This window comes from Pyrenophora tritici-repentis, chromosome 3, assembly GCF_003171515.1.
Source record: "Pyrenophora tritici-repentis strain M4 chromosome 3, whole genome shotgun sequence".
In the NCBI taxonomy this organism is placed as follows: domain Eukaryota; kingdom Fungi; phylum Ascomycota; class Dothideomycetes; order Pleosporales; family Pleosporaceae; genus Pyrenophora; species Pyrenophora tritici-repentis.
The window spans coordinates 1,605,624-1,625,017 of NC_089392.1; the positions used below are offsets into that span (position 1 = coordinate 1,605,624).

The 19,394-nt window shown below is 50.1% G+C and overlaps 7 protein-coding genes across 7 annotated transcripts; 5 read left to right on the plus strand and 2 right to left on the minus strand.

Moving 5' to 3' along the window:
• Positions 1–1,657: 1,657 nt before the first annotated feature.
• On the plus strand, positions 1,658–2,879 carry PtrM4_079800 (uncharacterized protein; the record flags this gene model as incomplete). Its single annotated transcript, XM_066106401.1, has 2 exons — positions 1,658–2,807; positions 2,854–2,879. 2 exons carry the CDS (start codon positions 1,658–1,660, stop codon positions 2,877–2,879), a joined length of 1,176 nt encoding a protein of 391 aa, XP_065963339.1.
• A 572-nt stretch (positions 2,880–3,451) lies between these two features.
• On the plus strand, positions 3,452–6,436 carry PtrM4_079810 (uncharacterized protein; the record flags this gene model as incomplete). The annotated part of the gene is made up of 1 exon (XM_066106402.1): positions 3,452–6,436. The coding sequence occupies one exon, from the start codon at positions 3,452–3,454 to the stop codon at positions 6,434–6,436; it is 2,985 nt and encodes a 994-aa protein (XP_065963340.1).
• A 2,275-nt stretch (positions 6,437–8,711) lies between these two features.
• PtrM4_079820 (uncharacterized protein) lies at positions 8,712–10,310 on the plus strand (the record flags this gene model as incomplete). The annotated part of the gene is made up of 1 exon (XM_001940860.2): positions 8,712–10,310. One exon carries the CDS (start codon positions 8,712–8,714, stop codon positions 10,308–10,310), a length of 1,599 nt encoding a protein of 532 aa, XP_001940895.2.
• Positions 10,311–13,430: 3,120 nt separating this feature from the next.
• PtrM4_079830 (uncharacterized protein) lies at positions 13,431–13,724 on the plus strand (the record flags this gene model as incomplete). The annotated part of the gene is made up of 1 exon (XM_066106403.1): positions 13,431–13,724. The coding sequence occupies one exon, from the start codon at positions 13,431–13,433 to the stop codon at positions 13,722–13,724; it is 294 nt and encodes a 97-aa protein (XP_065963341.1).
• Positions 13,725–14,106: 382 nt separating this feature from the next.
• On the plus strand, positions 14,107–14,232 carry PtrM4_079840 (uncharacterized protein; the record flags this gene model as incomplete). The annotated part of the gene is made up of 1 exon (XM_066106404.1): positions 14,107–14,232. The coding sequence occupies one exon, from the start codon at positions 14,107–14,109 to the stop codon at positions 14,230–14,232; it is 126 nt and encodes a 41-aa protein (XP_065963342.1).
• A 1,833-nt stretch (positions 14,233–16,065) lies between these two features.
• Positions 16,066–17,781, minus strand: PtrM4_079850 (D-arabinono-1,4-lactone oxidase; the record flags this gene model as incomplete). The annotated part of the gene is made up of 1 exon (XM_001940864.1): positions 16,066–17,781. One exon carries the CDS (start codon positions 17,779–17,781, stop codon positions 16,066–16,068), a length of 1,716 nt encoding a protein of 571 aa, XP_001940899.1.
• Positions 17,782–18,356: 575 nt separating this feature from the next.
• Positions 18,357–18,920, minus strand: PtrM4_079860 (DDRGK domain containing protein; the record flags this gene model as incomplete). Its single annotated transcript, XM_001940865.2, has 1 exon — positions 18,357–18,920. The coding sequence occupies one exon, from the start codon at positions 18,918–18,920 to the stop codon at positions 18,357–18,359; it is 564 nt and encodes a 187-aa protein (XP_001940900.1).
• Positions 18,921–19,394: the final 474 nt, after the last annotated feature.

The window sequence follows — 19,394 nt, forward strand, 5'->3', positions numbered from 1 at the left end:
CGTAGTGCACCATAAGATGCGATGCAAAAAATGCTAAGATGGTGCCGGCAGTGCTCGGTGGCTGTGGGGTCGACGGATTACCTAGTTAATGATTGAATTAGTTGACGTAGACGTACAGTAGTTAATCAAGTGGGTCACCTTCTTCCGCGCTACCTAGGTACTGAACAATTTCGAACACGAAGCTCCCGACATGCACAACTCGACTTGCGCTACCTTTGTTATTTTCAAGTACATGCTTCATGTTCCGTTACTCTGTCAAGGCTACTATATGAATTGTCGATCTATCTCTCTCGCTGGTAAGGTTCAGGTGCGACTCGGATTCCGACCGCAGCTAGAGCCCATGTCCTGTGAGCGACTCAGCAGGAGCATAAATGTATTGTTCATCGTCCTATCGAAACCTTCAAACATCATTTCTAGACGCAATTCGTGCGTATATGGCTACGAAGACTCGTACCCTACAGGCATCACAGCCGTTTTACCCTTGGTATACGTCAGGCGACGACATCCGAATATGGTTTCCATGGTACATACTGTGGGTACTTGCCGGTTCCATGGTTCCGTACCATAGACGCTGCCCTGATTACCAACGTATAATGGCAGGGGGTTCTTCTAGGTTCTCTTCCACGAGCCCCTCCATCATCCATGGTAGGACGGTAGGTACACCCCAGGATGTCAATAAAAACCCCATTTCAGTGCTTAGCTCCGTCTTTCTTCCTCAGACACAAAGTATTTTTGAAGCCAGGATCTTGTCTCATCTCGCGAGACTATACTCGACAATACCCATCAGTCCAAGATACTTTTGTCTATATATTTTTACAAATACACGACAGCAACAACAACATGGATTCCGTCTTGCCAGGCTGGAATAATGTGAGGCCAGAGGCCGACAAAGAAGGCTTCACCGAGCGATCCGAAGAGCGTTAACAGCTCTTCGAGCGAGCGAAAGCCATCGGACACCGAACTAATCTCTATAAATCCGGGAGCAGCGCCATGCGAGCCACAGTAACCCTTTTAGCCCTTAGTGACGTAGAAATCTCAGTACCTTGTCTGGAACTCTTGGAAGTCAATGACCTTCCTTTTAAAGGTTCTGAGGACACAACCGCTTCCAACCAAAACACCCCCAAGACGCCGAATCTCAGATCATCGCTCACTTAATTGACCGACAGCTCGGCCGAGCCTTTCTGACATCATCTGTCTCAACGTGTCTCGGGAGGGAGGGAGATCATACGATCGAAGAATCGCGGAAGATGTCCGGTAAGCTTATGAAGAGTAAATTTAATCAGAAGGAATGCACAACTTCGTAAGAACAAATTACTAAGCCGGAAAGGTGAAAAGACGAGAAGCAACTTTACGCACGCTAAGCCGAAACGAGAAAACTTGCAGGGGTCTAGATAGAGATTTGGAGGTGTCAGATAATAGCACTGTTGAAGATGAGAGCGTACAGACGCTGGGTTAGACTAGCGCGACCCGGCATCTGAGAGAGCCAATCGGATCACAGGAAGGCTTGGCACCCCCCAGGTGTGCCCACAACCGTAGACAGAACCAACACACAATCAATCATCAATATCATCACCATTATTATCTATTTCATCAGTATTCCAGATGAGAGTGAATATCTGACAATTAAGAGTCTCACTATCTTTACCTACCTACCAAAATGACCACATTTACCACCCGCGACGCGACCGTGACTTTACGCGACCAGTCAGACTACACCGGTTGGATGCTACAACTGCAAGCGCGTTGCATGGCACACAATATTTGGGATAAGATTGACCCAAAGACTACTACTCAGCCCCTCCGGAGGCCTACCGACCTTAGAATCCCAATCCTTGCTGACTACCAAGCAGCTTCTGGCATCGAAGAGCCAGGAAGACTTAGCGAACTATCAAACAGCGGACAGAAAGCGTTTAAAGAAGACCTCGAGTACTATCGCATGTCGATGGAGCAGTACAAAAGCGACCGACACCAATACGAAAAGGAGCAGTCAAGCTTCCAGCACATCATGACCCTGATTCAATCAAGCGTGTCACCGCACCTACTACGCACATGCTGTCTCCCAGACAAGACACTTCGCGAGTGGATTATAAACTTGAAGCTTACAGTTGGAGTGAGCGATCGCACCGAGAAGGAGCGAGCTAGAGAAAGATACCTAGCATCCCTCAAACAAATGAGGACCCCAAATCAATGGGACACGTGGCTGGCGGAATATGACCAAGCCGCCACGGAAGCTGAAGTATACAGCGTACCAGAAGTGTCACAACTTGATGCGATGTCAAAGGACTTTCTGGTGGCCGTCCAGAAAACAGCACCTATCTGGGCCGTAAACTTCCAAGAGAACGGACGATGGGCAGCTGGGATGAGCCGAAAGGAGATGATGAATCGGTTCCGAGAGCACATGATGATGCACCATCCCCTTTCTAGATCAGGGAAGCACAAAGCAGCTATGGCAGCTTACGATGAAAGCACACATGATGATACAACTCTCGCTGGAGGTGCATCCTACCAGCCACTGCGCGGGACGCCGAGCAGTGGGGTCACCGCGCCATCTACCAACTTGAATCCGGGGAATACCTCGCAAACAAAGTATCGGGGACGTCCTCGTAAACAACCACAAACCTCACAAGCCATGAGAAAGCCAGCACAGAAGCGGTCGTCAGCGCAAAGTGAAGGGACTACCTCCGGGCAGAAATGCCCAGCGTGTTATCAATATCATGAACTCAGAGCATGCTACTATGTCAATCCAGACCTAGCGCCAGAGTGGTGGACACCAAATGAAGCTACAAATGAACTAGTACAGTTTAAATGTAAGAATGACACACAGCTGCAAGGGCTAATCCGCGGACAATGCAGATCCCGTACACGCACGCCAGCTCTGAAACAATCACATACACCAACGCCGGAGTACTCTCAGTCACCAATCGAATGACTAGAAGGCCGAAAGATTACGGACGTAGACGCCGCGCTCACTACCATCGCACGGAGTGGGACAGCCGAGCACACGTACCCTCTCGCACGATCATTCATTCTCGATTCAGGAGCGACGTGCCACATCACAAACAATCCAGATCGGATATACAACTACCGCCCGTCATCATTAGGAGACTACATATGGGCTGGTAGTATAAAGATTTGGATACGGGGATACGGGACCACAGACATCACGCTGCAACATCAGCATAGGACAACAAAGCTAGTGCTGCGAGATGTGGCAATCTGCCCAGAGATCGTATGCAATCTAGTGTCCTTCCGACTGCTACGGCAGAGAGGAATCTGGTGGGATACCAAATCAAACCCAACCAACCTACGAGGACCAGACGATCAAGTTATTGGCAACCTCTTAGAAAATTTTGGCCAGTGGGTATTAGAGTACAATCCTCTAGCCCAGGCATTTGTCCACACAAAAGCCATCACAGCACGCACGCAGCGAGGACCAAAGAAGGCCTCAGCGATGCTGTGGCACAAGAGACTCGGCCACCCGGGACCAGCAGCAATCGAGCATCTCGTGCAGCAGTCTGAGGGGGTGCGAGTTCAAGGGGTGACGACAGTACAATGCGACTCCTGCGGAAGAGCCAAGTCCAAGAGACAGATACGACGCCTACCGCGAACAAACGACGAAGGCCCAGGAGAGCGACTTGCTATCGACTTCCATACATACGAAGTCCAGGCGATCACAAAAGAGAAGAGCCAAATGCTCATTACCGATCGTTTCTCAGGCCTCCAATGGGACCTATACTTTACCGACAACCGGACAGCCAAGTCTATTATCCGGCTGCTCACAACTTTCTTCTCATTTATGAAGAACCATTACAACATATCCGTTAAGACCATAGAGTCTGACAACGAGATCACAACTGTTAAGCCAGATGTCGAGCGATGGCTGGCAACACAGGGCATCAGAGTCGAGCCCTCAGCCCCAGACACACAGGCACAAAACGGTGGAGCCGAGCGCTCAGGGGGTGTAAACAAGGAGAAGGCACGCGCAATGCGACTTGACGCCAATCTCTCTTGGGAACTGTGGCCAGAAATCACTCGAGCCGCAGTCTATCTCTACAACAGAACCCCAAACTACAACAATCACTGGAAGACACCATACGAAGTCTTCTTCACACGAGTAGCTTTCAGCAACGGAATAGTCACATCTCTCCGAAAACCAAACCTCACTCATCTCAAGGCATATGGCTGCAAAGCTTTCGCCATGACAGACGACACCCACAGAGGGAAGTCGCGCCTACAACGCCTCGACCCAAAGGCATGGATCGGATACCTAGTCGGATACCGGTCATCAAACATCTACCGAATCTGGATACCGTCACTCGCCAAAGTGATGAGCACTAGAGACGTCGTCTTCGACGAACAGTCAATCTTCGATGGCAAAACCGAAGACCTAATGGACAACCTCATGCACAATACGCTAGAAGAAATCGCGACACACGTGAGGACCATTGAGCTGCCAACACCAGCGCAGCAACCAGAGACGGAGTCCTTCTATGAGGACAGTCCACCGGAGGAGTCACTCGCTCAGGACAGCGAGGGCGACCAGCCAGGATACTACCAAGGGAGAAAAATCCGGGACAGCTACCCGACACCTCCGGCGACACCGCCACCCGCAGCGTTGCTCGCGCGGCTAATGGCAGGAGCATCGCTAGATGAGAAGGATCGACAAGGAACCCCTAAGACTGCCCCATGGGCAGCAGCGTTCATGGCGGGTACCCAGGCCGGAAAGGTTGGAGAATACAGAGGAGTAGCTATGGACAAGGCTGCGATTGTGAGAATGCTCGCCAAAGGCTTGAAGCCCCATCGCAGTCAGCTACCACCTCTGCCAACATGCCGAACTAAGCTTGAGGACCACCCAATGGGAGAACTATTCAAAGAAGCAGAACAGTCCCATCTAGCAAGCCACCATCAAATGAACTCATGGACAGAGTTCCCCATGAAGAAAATCAAGCAAACAGGACAACAAATCCTGGACTGCATGTGGGTATACACCTACAAACTTGACAAGCATCACCGACTACTCAAGTGCAAGGCACGACTAGTCGTCCGCGGTGATCAGCAGCGAAACATCACATCGCAAGACACCTACGCGGCAACACTCGCAAGCCGATCGTTCCGAATGCTAACCGCAATTGCGGCAAAGTACGACCTAGAGCTCAAACAGTACGACGTGGCAAACGCCTTCGTGCATGCGACAATAGACCGAGAAGTATTCATGAGAATGCCACGCGGCCATCAGAAGCCAGGCACTATACTTAAGCTAAACAAGGCATTGTATGGACTGCGCATATCCCCGCTCCTCTGGCAGAAAGAGTTCACAGGCACTCTCAAAGAACTCGGGTTCCAGGAAGTACCGCACGAACCCTGCTGTCTCATCAAAGACGGCATCATTATCTTCTTCTACGTGGACGACATCATACTCGCATACCACAAAGACATGGAGCAATCCGCCCAGCAGGCAATTGCCCGCCTCCAGGACAGATATCTCTTTACTGGGGGAAACGACTTACAATGGTTCCTCGGCGTCGAGATTATCCGAGACCGAAAGGCGCGGACGATCCAGCTATCGCAGGCGGCCTACGCAGACAAGATCAGCAGACTGGCCGACCGTACCGACATTAGACACGACACGCCGATGGCGACTGCCGAACTACTACCAAGAGACGGCCTCGCCTCCCTATCAGAGATCAACAAATACCAGCGCAAGATAGGCTCGCTCCTCTTCGCAGCCGTGACCACCAGACCAGACATCGCCTTTGCGACGTCGCGGCTCGCCCGCTTTCTATCCAACCCAGGACCGGAGCACCATGACGCTGCCGACCGAGTCCTCCAATATCTACTAGCGACAAAGCACCTCGCGCTACAACTCGGAGGAGGCACTGGACTACAGATAGCCAGCGATGCTTCCTTTGCCGACAATACCCTAGACAGGAAGAGCTCACAGGGCTACGCGATCAAGCTCTTCAATGGGCTCATCGCATGGAAAGCCAACAAACAAGACACTGTTACAACATCAACGACAGAAGCCGAGCTCCTCGCTCTATCTCAAGTAGCCAAGGAAGCTCTATTCCTGTCCCGTCTCCTTAAGGAGCTGAACATCCAGCTTAAGACCCCTGGTATTACCATTCAATGCGACAACAAACAGACTATTCGCCTAGTCACCGAGGAGGTCTCAAAGCTTCAAACCAAACTCAGACATATCGACATACACAATCACTGGATCAGACAGGAGGTGTCGACAGGCCGGATCTCCGTAGAGTACATACCTACCGCGGATATGATCGCCGACGGTCTCACCAAATCGTTGCCACCAAACAAATGGCCAGAATTCCTAGAACAACTAGGACTAGTCCCCGCTAAGGAAATCCTGGCGAGAAACTCGGCACCGCTAGAAGAAATTCAAGAGAAACTTGAAAATCTCGTGGTAAGCCTTGAGTAGGACTAAGTGCCCAGCTTGCAAGCGTGAAGAGCGTCCAAGCTGAAGGGGTGTGTCAGATAATAGCACTGTTGAAGATGAGAGCGTACAGACGCTGGGTTAGACTAGCGCGACCCGGCATCTGAGAGAGCCAATCGGATCACAGGAAGGCTTGGCACCCCCCAGGTGTGCCCACAACCGTAGACAGAACCAACACACAATCAATCATCAATATCATCACCATTATTATCTATTTCATCAGTATTCCAGATGAGAGTGAATATCTGACAGGAGGAATGGAAATATACATGTCAAGTTGCGCTTTGCGTCATTGACTAAAGAGAGTAAATAGTCAACTTGGAGATCCTACGAGAATAATAGCTGTGTTGCATCAAGCGAGTGACCGGCGGCCATGTTCTTCTGCAGCCACTGTCTTTTATGTCACAAGTAGGTCTCATGTGGGGGTATTGTAGAAGCTGGTGTTTAGTATAGTGTGATGATTATGGAAAGTGTTTGTGGAGAAAAAGGAAGGAACAATCCAGGTGTCAGATAATAGCACTGTTGAAGATGAGAGCGTACAGACGCTAGGTTAGACTAGCGCGACCTAGCATCTGTGAGAGCCAATCGGATCACAGGAAGGCTTGGCACCCCCTAGGTGTGCCCACAACCGTAGACAGAACAAAGACACAATCAATGATCAATATTACCACCATCATTACCCATTTCATCAGTATTCTAGATGAGAGTGAATATCTGACACCAGGTGTCTCTGGGCGCGTCATGGTCTATCTAGGCGGCTATCTAGTACACATTTGGTCTAGCGTGTAATCAAACCAACGGTCGACCCTAACCAGCACGCTATTCTTACCAATTACGTAACATTTTACGATTGGTTTTGCGAAGAGTTTGCGTTTGTCTGTCCGAACGAATGATCATGAATCACGTAGGGACACCAGTGGCTGACATGCACCTTGAATGTGACCAGACGACAATCTCCCAGCTTAGCCTATGTGATCAAAGGCGTATCATGGCTCCAGGCTATCTTCACCCTCTTGAATCGAGTCAAACATTGACGGATTACGTTCAAACTCTTTATCCTCGTGTTTCTCACTGACTCACGACTGCCCAACTGTCAGTTTAGGTTCTTCACAAACTACCGCAGAGCCCATCTTCTTGAGATAAGGTCTCCCCGATGCCCACGAGTTGCAAATTCTGATCCAGAGATGCCCTTTGAAACCTTGGAACATATTACCATTGAACACGTCTGCATACAACACAGTAAGGTGAAGATTCCGAACGGTAGGAACTCAGTGCTTATGTTGCATGACACGCGGACTTCAAGAGTCTTTGATCCCCTTCGTCGTAATTTTTATTGCAGTTGAAGCTGAAGCGCACTACTCCACTTCTCTAGTATCGATGGATCTTCTAGACACTCGTACAAAATGTATCCTACTTCATCTTACATCCCATTTTACGGTTTGATCCGATGGCAGGTGATCATAATCCAAGGACCAAAAATCTCGTTTGAAATGATACTGCGCCATGTATGGCATCTGAGCAATGGGGACTTCATATGTACCTTCTATGTAGGTCAGGGAGATTATCAGCTTAGATGACCCTTTATCCGTACGTCGTTCACACAGCACACTCTCATTTTCTCAGATTCCTCGGGTTTTCAGAGCTGTAATGAGGTTGAAAAATCCGCGAAGGGGTGCTGTTATTCGACAAAGTATCGTGCTACCCTCTTCAGAAAAATTCCATGTCCTGATCTTATTTTCTCAGTACAAAATTGCCCGTTTAAAAGACTGTGACCTTTGACATAGGCTATGAAAGCATGGTTACATGATGGGAGCGAGTCACCGTTGTGAGCCTTGCACCTTTCACCCATCGTGCAGGGTCATTACATCACCGTGGCAACTTATATTTGCAGTTCTTGCTTCCTATTTCCGCGCAAACCTTTATTCTCCACCTACTTCTATATTTATACCGCAGGTCTAATCGCAAACGTGCACAGTCACCGCAGACAACATCCACTAGCAAGCATTTCCCCTCCTCGGAAGAGATGCCTACTAAAGCGCAAATGACAAGGCAAAAGAAAACCACAAAGAAGGCAGTAAGGAAACTCGCTACATCCGCCACTATTCATGATATCGCTGTCAGCCACATAACATACAGAGTGGTCGGCATCATCGAACCCGAACACTTCACTAGACCGATGTCAACAGCAGGCACTTCTACGCAACACGTGTTGCCACCGACTTCGACGGCGACCCTAAGTGCGACGCATACTCCCCAAAGTATGGTTCCTAGCTCCACTCTCACTCCTGCGGCGATTGTCGATTGCGGGATAGTCGCATGCTGTTCTTCTGACCAGCTTCCCACGATCTATTCTATTCCTACTACCGAAGACAACGACGCTGTTCATGAGCCCAAAGTGCCAATTTCGACATCGAACATCTCTGATAAGCTCCACGAAGCTTCTAGCTCTGAGGCGGATAAACCACTAAACTCGGAAATTGTCCGGCTTTCTAGCTGCGCGAAAATCGATGAGCCGCAAAGCTTTACAGCCTTAATCCCGACTGATTTTGGGCCCGTGCGCTTGGTTCTGGCGATCGCAACTGCTCCAATTGCCCAGATTCTCGATACAAGAAAACTGCGGATGCTTGTGGTGGGCCAACCTTTGGACACCATCTTCGCGTGCCTGTCAGCTTGGATGCGGTGCGAATATTCCAAGCGGTATTTGCTCGAGACACAGCCGTCGAATTTGAAGTCGCAACTGAGAACCGGGTCGCAGACGATTTCGGAACCGTCAGCAGAATATGGTGCACTTGTACCGTATCTCGACCACTCTTCACCCAAGTGTATCCTGGAAGCCAAGAACAACGTCCCAAATTCATATGCAAGTAACTCGTCCCTGGATAGCTTCATGGGCTCGCGGATATTTCTGATCGGACACGACAATTTGATTACTTGTATCCACTATGGGCAGCTTTTGTATGATGTTGACGTTATTCAAGACGATGGTGAATCCGATTTCGACTCGATCGCCTCGCCCACAAAGTCGGACTTGAGTCAAGTGTTCAACGACACCACTAGTTCAGGTAGCTCGCCCTATCGCAACAGCGCCCTGTCTACCGAGACGTACGCAAATGAAGAGAATCACTACAAGTTTGAAATTGAGGAGGTGGATGGCTGGGTGTCTGAAAATGAGGAGAATGGAGAGATTACAGATGAATCAACAACTGGATCAGACGACACATCTTCCGTTGACACTGTCATTCGGTACAAGGTCAACTTACATCCTCCAGACGAAGCGCCCACTGGCAAGGAGAAGACCGAAAATGTAACTCAGACTCTAGCTCCAATGACGAGTAACGAAAATACACCCAAAAACCCCTATAACGCCACATTCCAGCGCGAGATGAGCAGTCTCGCTTTGCCACAAAGGATAGCTTCTAATACGATGGATGCGGCCGACTGGACTTGCGAGCAAGGTCGTATGCGCCTTGGTAGTGAGTCACTTTTCGCATTCCTGAATGTTTTGGGAACAAGGGACGATGAAAAAGCAACTGTGCAATCAGTAGTGGCTGCATTTCTCAAGATGGTTGACCTGGAGCGCGAGAAGCGCGGCGCCATGCTGCTACCATCCGCATGCACAGCTCAACGCGTACTAAGCAGCCGAATTCTGCCCCACACAGTCACGCTTGGTACGACTACGGTTGCTGTGTTCATGAAAGAGCTACATCTTAATCCAAATGATAAAATCAACACGGTGGACATATATGGGGCGTGGGGCCGACTGAGTGGGGAGGAAATGCGGCTCCAGGATATGGCCTCAAAGGGGATCATGGGGGCACTTAAGAGGGCGCCGGAGACATCTTTTCCAGCTTCGAACTGAGTAAATATGCTAGATGGCTACCTTATAGGTTGCACGATGATAAGACAATGCACAAGTACACATGTAGCGACGAGGGATTAAAGTTGTCTTTATGCAACTAGATCGTGATAATACACTCGGGTATTCAAATCATAAGGCACTGCCAGCATACTCTTCATCTAAGTTTTTGGATTCAATTTTGACCTAAATATGATTATGCTGAAATTTAGGTTGATCTTTTCACACGGAATTTGCGCATCATTAGTTGCTATGATCAACTCCATTTACCTTGGAGAAACAGCTGCCATCTACCAAGTAAAGCTATTAAATGTATCAACTAGCAATAAAAACGCTAGGTACGTTTGAACATCAGGTACGAAGATAGCTCGTAATTGTTTTTTGCACTAGATGTTTCATAACACTTGATGATGTTTTATAATCACAGTACCCTGTGCAAAGCCAACTAAGAAACGTTCAATCAAAAGTTCCAGGTCGCACTGATGACGCTTTTAAAGAGTGAACAAAGTAGAATGTAAAATATTTCGAAGAACCTGCGCCCACCCCGTCCGGTCTGAAATGTTACTGGCAAGAGAAGAAGCACGCTTGCCTAACCTGTGATCAGAAAAAAATGGAGAAGAAGGAGATGAAGGCACAAGCAATTCCAATGTGACAGCCCAGGCTGAGGAGGCTCAACAGGCGATGGCTTTGTATGCCACTGTGACCCTAAGAATAAGGTGAAGCCTGCGAAAACGCCAGCAGTACAGCGTAAAATTATCAAGCAGTTTCCCTCGACTCCCACTGTCCACAATGAGTCTATTATGAGTCTCCAGGTGCGTTCGATGAAGCGATCGATGTCACCATGACGTATGCAGAACGGACATTCACAATAGCAACTCTGAAAAGATCGCTGAGAATCAGAAGGCGACAATGCAACAAGGCGCCATATCCCGTTGCGGGCTTCTCTCATAGGTGAGAAGCAACCCGACTCCAGCGCACCCGTGTTCCGTGTCGATAGATCTGCGAAGAAGGCTAAGGACGCGCAATCTGGCCAGATGCATAATTGATGTGAGGCTATCAACTGGTTCGAGCTGCCTTTGGCGATGCACATAATTCAGTCTAAGCTTGTTTTTACGGCTACCGGTAGTGTGCAGAGGGCGTCCGATCCTCTGCTAAGCGTCTGCAGAAGAAGAGTTGCTTGAGTGGAGTCATTGACCTAGTTCCTCGATGAACTGGCCAACTGTTTTCGACCAGCGCCCTCCTCCAAGAAGCCGATCGTATTCACAGGTCTGTTTTCAGTACGTTCGAGCGTGGTAATGCGGGCTCGAGTCTTTTCAGGGGCTCATCCGAAGCGCAGAACGTCTTGAATCCCCCAGTGCTCCTCCAGAACATCCGTATCTGTAGAGTGAAGCTGAAAGATCTCTTGGGCGTCCTTAGCACTGGAACAATAGCAATGATGGACGCTACTACCTGCGCGATCGTGGTAGTCGGTGGCAAAGGGAAGGGTTACGGTGGTTCGGAAACTGAATCGAAGGGTTTGCGAGCGATGGTTTCGGAGGGAAACCAATAACTAGATCAGTGCTTTATTGTGTTCCTGTGTTACGTCTGTCTTTTCTGCGGACACCGTTGAAATCTTAGTACGATGTTAGTGTAGGATCCGATCATGACAGCGAAGAAAGGTTCACTGTGAAATCAATGTATGGATAGATCATTCCTGACCGCTCCATCTTCCTGAATGAGCATTGACGCATGTCACTTGTCTTATCCTTTGCCATAACGCAGGTGCCGTTCAATACAGGCACTTTATTACCATATCAAGGCGATTTTCATGTTTTCTTGCGTCAGGTCCGATATCCTGAGACTGTCGGGACTGTAAGATTTGAGCATGTTACTCATCTGACATAGCTAGGTATGCCTGGAAGCTACCAGTAAGTGGGCGGTTATCGATACCAACGCGACTGCCATATCTACCGGCTTGACATCTGCGCTAGGCATGCTTGCAATTTGTATCTTGATAACCGTAGTTTTTGCCACAAGAGGACCCGTTTGCCCACCTGATGGGCTTCGGTAGCCGGGGCTCTGTGTGCTAGACTAAATGCTATCGTGTGGCGCTAAATATCTTGTGCTGCAGTAGGTCAGAAGCTTGGATAGAATTCAGGTCATTTACCGAGGTTATCATGACTCCATTGGTGCTTTTGTTACTTCCACTATTCACAGTGGATCGGATTATCATGGACCAGTGCGGATACAAGTACCTACAGTAGGTACGCAGGATGCAGGTGTTGTCAACAACCCACCCGGGCATGGACTACGCATGTAGTATTGCTCCGGATTTCTATGCGTGGTAGCATGGGATTCCATTTCGTGATTTGTCGGGAATCTTCTACGGTTTCCAGGTTTTCTCCTATACTTACCGGCATCAAGATCCACCCATGCACTCCGCGCTTCATCTCCGCTTGTGATACCCACCTTTCTTGGCAGTGTGAACTGGGATCGGTAGAAGACCGGATCCGCTTTTCTCTTGGCGCAGGCTGTTCATCCGGTGGTAATGCAGAAAGTTGCCGAGGTTTCCCGCTGGTAGCCCCAAATATCTCATCACGTGTCTGCTTTTTCTTGGCCATGGCATTGCTAGGGCGCAGCCACTTCGCAGGATGCGTTTCACAAGCTTTTATATGATCCGAATAGTCTGGGGTCGCGTCCTTGTGTCCGATTAGTGGCGTAAGTTTATATTAACATCCTCTGAACCGGGTTGAAAGCGCGTAAAGCCCGGGCACAGAGATTCCTTTTTGATTGTATTGTGCAGATGTGCACAGGGAAAATGGACCTAAGTACTATTGTTATCTCATCAAAATTGCTGCCGAGGCTCGATAGCGACCGGTATGCCAGCCGTATGAGTATACTTGTTATTCTGGTCAGTGCTCAGCCTACCTAGTCTTTGTGGAAGGAGAGGGCTCGCACCAACCATCATAGTTGATACCAAGACGGAAGTAGTCACTAGGCGAGATGAGGACTCATGACCCCCCTTCATGAGTTCATCCAGGACTTCAGGCTTAGGTGGGACTGGACTTGGACATATAAGATCAGTGCCTTTCGCAATCAGTATCATCACTGCATCCAGCACAGATCAGCACAAACCAACTCATCATGGTCTCTTTCAAGTCTCTCCTCCTCGCCGCCGTGGCTACCACCAGCGTTCTCGCTGCTCCTTTCGACTTCCTCGTTGAGCGCGATGGTGGCAATGCCACTGCTCTCCTCGAGAAGCGCCAGTCTACTCCCAGCTCTGAGGGTTACCACAACGGTTACTTCTACTCCTGGTGGACTGATGGCGGTGGCTCTGCTCAGTACACCATGGGCGAGGGCAGCAAGTATTCCGTGACGTGGAGGAACACCGGCAACTTCGTTGGTGGCAAGGGATGGAACCCGGGAACTGGCCGGTAAGATACAAGTTTACCCAACCCAGTATGCTGATAACTAACCTCCTTTCTCAGCGTGATCAACTACGGCGGATCTTTCCAACCCCAGGGCAACGGCTACCTTGCTGTGTACGGATGGACCCGTAACCCACTTGTGGAGTACTACGTTATCGAGTCCTACGGCACCTACAACCCCAGCAGCGGAGCTACGCGCAAGGGTAGCTTCAGCTCTGACGGCGGTACCTACGATATCGCCACCTCTACTCGTGTTAACCAGCCCTCTATTGACGGAACAAGGACCTTTCAACAGTACTGGTAAGCAATAGACATGATTGTACCTTGTTTAGCAACATACTAACATTTTCAGGTCTGTCCGCACGCAAAAGCGCGTCGGTGGCAGCGTGAACATGCAAGCTCACTTCAACGCCTGGGCTCGCTACGGCATGAACTTGGGCCAGCACTACTACCAGATCGTCGCCACAGAGGGCTACCAGTCTTCTGGAAGCTCTGAGATCTACGTGCAAACCTCCTAGAGAGATCTCATCTTCCGTAGCATACGGCGAGGTAACTTGGAAATGCTCCGATGTTACCAAAATCCCCATGGGTTGCGTACTTGGTAGAAAGTTAGCGGTATAAGTACTATGAAGTACCATTCACAGTCTTGTAGATATCAATACACCCGCTCGTACAATCTGTAAATAATCATCCTGTGTAACTTGTGAGTCTCAAATGGAGCAATGTCAAAAATCACCTGCGGGTTCCGTGCCAAGTTTTCGAACCAGGTTATGTTGTGCCAAGCAAATGGCGGCAATGCCAAGCTACTTGATAGATTACCTGTGGGCCGCGATCTCGGAATGAGAAGGAAGGCCGATCAGTCGATAAGAAGTTTGTTACCGTGTGGCGGGTACTATATTGTACAGTAGGTGGCTTAGCTTTGTGACAACCGGGCTTTCGGTGACTTTCCATAACTACCTACATCTCCCTGACGCCTATGACCATCTTGGTTGCAATTTCCGATCTCATTGTTGAAGTTCGCCTGAGGTTAGTTTGAGGGCACTCCGGTGGCTAAGAGTTCCTGTTGATCAAGACAGGAGTGTTATTAATATAGCTTTGTGCTAGACCCGGTCGCTCACGGGTTATTCTAGGCATTATTGCGGCTTATATTGATACCCACTCTATGTCTTTTGAAATATGCATCCTTGGTGTTTCTGGGTATCAGGATGAGTCTCGGTCGGGCTTCGCGTTTTTGATTCTGCTGTCCGCCTTTCATCTTCTCTTTGTATTTCAAACATGCTTGCTTTTCTCTTTCCCATGTACATATATAAAGCTACTGTCCCTGCACGTGCTAGAGAGGAAATTCGCTCTAGAGCCGTAGGAGCCTTCTTTGATGACTAAATACCCTCTAGTACTCGTTTACCCAAGCAGAGCATAGCCCTGCCAGCTCAGCAGGCGCCGTTCGTGCCCCTGTCCTTGTTCGGGTTTCCGACGGGGTTAGACTTCAGCTTGAGCAAATCTCACATTGTAGCAAGTCCATGCATCCCTGCGTCTCCTGTCGTTGCAGTTGAGAGGAAGCCTATCTTCTCCTTCAGCGTTGCGAAACAGAGCAAGACGTTTGAGGTAAGAGTGGAAAAGTCCGGCAGAGCTTTCGTCAAAATCATGTAATCGATGGTTCTTCAGTTTGGTACGCCAAGGATAGGTACTGTGGTACTGTAAAGAAGATGGAAAATTCTGCGCGTACGCCAAACAATTCATCTCCTGTGAGTGGGTGTGAAACAAAGTTGTAGTGTCTAGAAGGTGGGAAAAGGCTTTGTATTTGACCTGGTGCATCTAGTCTTCTTTGCAATATTGTGCTGCGTTTAGTTTTCTCCTGAATTCCAGTGACAAAAGCAGTAGATTTTCTCTTCTATACTCTCTGTTAATCGAAACTCGAACCCCCATTTTTGAATCTATTCTCCATTGTGACGCGTGATCAACTCAACTGCTGTTGAGCTGATGTGGGATCTGCGAGGAATATCAGTGTCCTGAGGCGAGGCAGTACTGGAAACCCCCTCAAATCGATTATGCAGACGCGCGTCATGGCTAAAATAAGGAAGCTGAAAGGAGAGCAAAGAGGGGAGGTCTGATGTGCATTGAGATCGTCAGTGGGGGGAAGCCGCAGCGGGCGCATCAAGGACACACCATGCCCAATCCAGCGCACTAACGACTATGCCCCTTCCAGAAGGTTATAGAGAACGCCAGGTCTATGTTGATCAGTGCACTCCGTCTTACACCCCTATCCGCCTCCGCAACACCATCTACATCTTGTCAAAGACATTCGTCCCTATAAAACCCTCCTCAGTCGCATACCGCCGACCTTCAACCATACTCTAGTAGCTCTCCTCCGTGACTACCAGCTCATCGCTCAAACCCTCTAACAATACGCTGTTCTCCGCCTCTGCTCCAGCCATGAGATCGAAACTCTCTCCTGACTCGCTATCAGCCTTCTCGAATACGTCGACACCGCCATCGAACCAGCGCGCCTGCTCGCCGATCCAGTCTTGACCACCGGAGCGACGATCACGGCGCAGAATTTCCTTTTCTTCGAGAGGGAGGAGAGGCATTTCTGACTTGGGGGGTAGAATGGTGCGGCGGTGCCAGGCGCCGAGGAACATGCCTTCCGGGTCGACTTCGCTGCGGATGCGGTTGTACTCGTCCAGATCGCTGCCGTAGGCCGTGGAGAGGTAGGCGTGATCGACAGATTGAAAGTTCTTAGCCCAGTGGGGTCGGCCCTTGTATTCCTTCATAAGGTGCTCAAAGGCTTGGTAGTAGCGTTCGCGGCAAGGAGGGTCCTGGCCATAAGGACGGTAAAGTGTGGCGTTTAAATACAAAGCGGGCCGATCGGGGAACGAAGTGTCAAGGAAAGGACGAGGTTCTCGACCGACGGTGTTTGCGACGCGGACTTCAATGGGCGAGTGGACATAGAGACCCTTGGTGCTGAACGGGATACCAGAGGATTGCTCGTCACCATGGAGCCAGTTTGTCAGACGGGTCAGAGCTTCGGGGCCATTCTCGAGAGGAATGCTCCATTCGTTAACGAACTGTGAGTAGAGACAGTTCATAAGGAGTTCAGTGCGTTGTTCACCAACAGCGGAGACGATAGCGCCATCTTTGAAGCCGTATTGCATGCCGAAGACAAACCATTCGACCCAAGGGAGGAAGCGCGGTACATATTGAGAGATCCAGAGAAGAATATGGTAGGTATGGAAGCCGATGCTACCGCCGTACCAGCTGTACTGCGCCTTGCGGTCCTTCTTCTTGGTCTTGTCTGCCCGCCAAACAACTGCACGTTTCATGTACGGGAGCCACCAGACTCGCGTAAATTCACTTGTTGTCCAGAGCCCGTTCTCCCACTCTGCCAGGACATCCTCCATCGGCCGTATTGTCTGAACCCATTCGACATTGTTAGCCTCCACCATCTGGAACTCGATCTCGACAATGATCCCCAGTGCGCCTAAAGATACCAGGGCGGCGCGAAAGAGATCTGGCGACTGTTGAGGAGAGCATCGTACTGCCTGCCCATTGGCCAGTACTATCCGCAGGCTTTGCACGCGATCAGAGAGCAGGCCGTGGTTGTACGAGCTGCCATGCGTGGCTGTCGAGATTGCGCCGGCCAGCGACTGGACGTCGATGGAGCCAAGGTTTGGCATCGTCAAACCATGATCCTTGGCCTGGAGGTTGAGGTTATGCATCCGTATTCCGGCCTGCACCGTCATTGTCTTGTTTTCCCTGTCCACCTTAAGCACCTGCTTGTAATCGTCGAGGTTGATCATCCATGCCGACGTGCACGTCAGATCTGAAGGTGAATGGCCACATCCCACAGTGACTAGGCGTCTTCGCATGCGCCTCGCAAGATTCACCACCTTCTGGATCTCCTGTAAGCTCTGGGGTCGAATATAGAGCTCTGGGCGGGAGTGGAAGGTGCGGGCCCATGTGTGGTGGACATGTGACTGCGAGGCTCGGAACGGCACATCGGGATCTGTGCGATCGAGCTCCATGGAGAAGCGTGGCGGCATCATGACGCCGGATGAAGGCGAATGCGCCATTCTCGTGGTGTTGAGGATTCGGCTTGCAGGTGGTGATGCATGTGCTGCCGATGGTGGCGTATTCGGTCTTTGTCGCGATCGCAGTCCAGATGATCTTAAGTTAGTGCGACCCCGCCATGCAGGAACCGGGCCGAGGAAGATCAGTCTTATCTCCGACTCCATCTCGACACCATCTCTTGAACTACACCCCGTAGGGTAGGGGATCCCCCAATATCTTACATTCGTACGTCATACAAAACGCCTCCGGCCTATGCCCTACCCTCGTGCCTCCAGCTCTTCAGAGATCTCTCACGACATGCTAGCCGTCAGAGAGGTCTATCTCGTCAGAGCCTTCGGACTCGGGAGAAGGCGGATGTTGAGGCGCGGGGATCGGGGTGTAGAAAGAAGGAGGAGGAGATAATGATGGGGGAGGAGGCTGTGGAGGTGGTGATCCTGGAGGAGGGGGAGGGATGAAGTAGGATGAACTGGGAGGGGGAGGAAAAGAGGGTGGAGGAGGAGGAGGAGGGTAGGGGGAAGATGGAGGAGCTCCTGGTGGCGGCGGCGGTATCATATCTTCTTATTCCTCTCCTCCTTGCTCATACCATATCTTGTTGGCCCGGTAGAGCCATTCGTCCTCGCAGCACTTCAAAACAGTCGGGGAGTATCCAAACATGGCGGACCCGGACATTCCCCTCTGCCGCGTGCTCGAGCGTCGTCTTGATGGCGTATAGCTCTGCGTCCACTGGTGAGCCCGTGTCTCGTCGAAGCCGAACCTTCCTTTCATGCCAGCCGCTCCCATCCTCTCCTTCCCAGACTACTCCGGCGCCTAGGGTACCGTCCTGGACACTACCGTCCGTCCAGTATACCTGGGCTTTGCCGTCATTGTAGGTCCGTTGGATGTCCTCGAGGTAGCTGGCGTCACTCTCTCGCTCTCCACACTTCCTGATTCTGCCCTGAAAGACACGGGACTCACCGATCATCGCGGCGATGATCCGTTTGCGCCGGTCGCGACTTCCGTCTCGGAGTTTGTTGCACTTTTCCAACGCTTGTTTTTTCTTGTACTCTTCCAAAGCTCGTTGTTTCTTGCGCTCTTCTTCCAACGCTTGGTGTTTCTTGCTCTTTTCTAACGCTCGCTTCCGTCGCTGTTTACCTGAGGCCATGGCGTAAATGTCTACCCTTATTAGCAAAGATTAATAGAATTCAAAGAAAATCCAGTGGTCAGGGCAAGATTCGGCGAGGTAGCTGAAGAGTCGGTCCAAAATCGATCACGAAGTTTTTGTATTGGCGAGCAAACAGCGCATTAAGATTAAGTGGGTCCGCATGGTCACCGCGACTTTCCATTGGGAAAGAGCAAGGAAGTGAAGGCGAGTCGAGCTTGACATTTTTTGCACGTATCTGGAGAGGAGAGCCAATCAATTGCTCACAGCACGAGCTAGAGGCCATCAATGCGCTGTTTACTCTGTAACACTGATGTTGTCATGTTCCATCTCCAACCGTTCCCTCACAACACAGGCTCGAGGCTATTGGCAAAATACCTCTTGTATACCACAAGCAGCAGCGAACCCACCACACGCTAAGTACTCTTGTCTACTCTGGACGCACTCAGCATACTCTATACCCTACAGCAACAATGC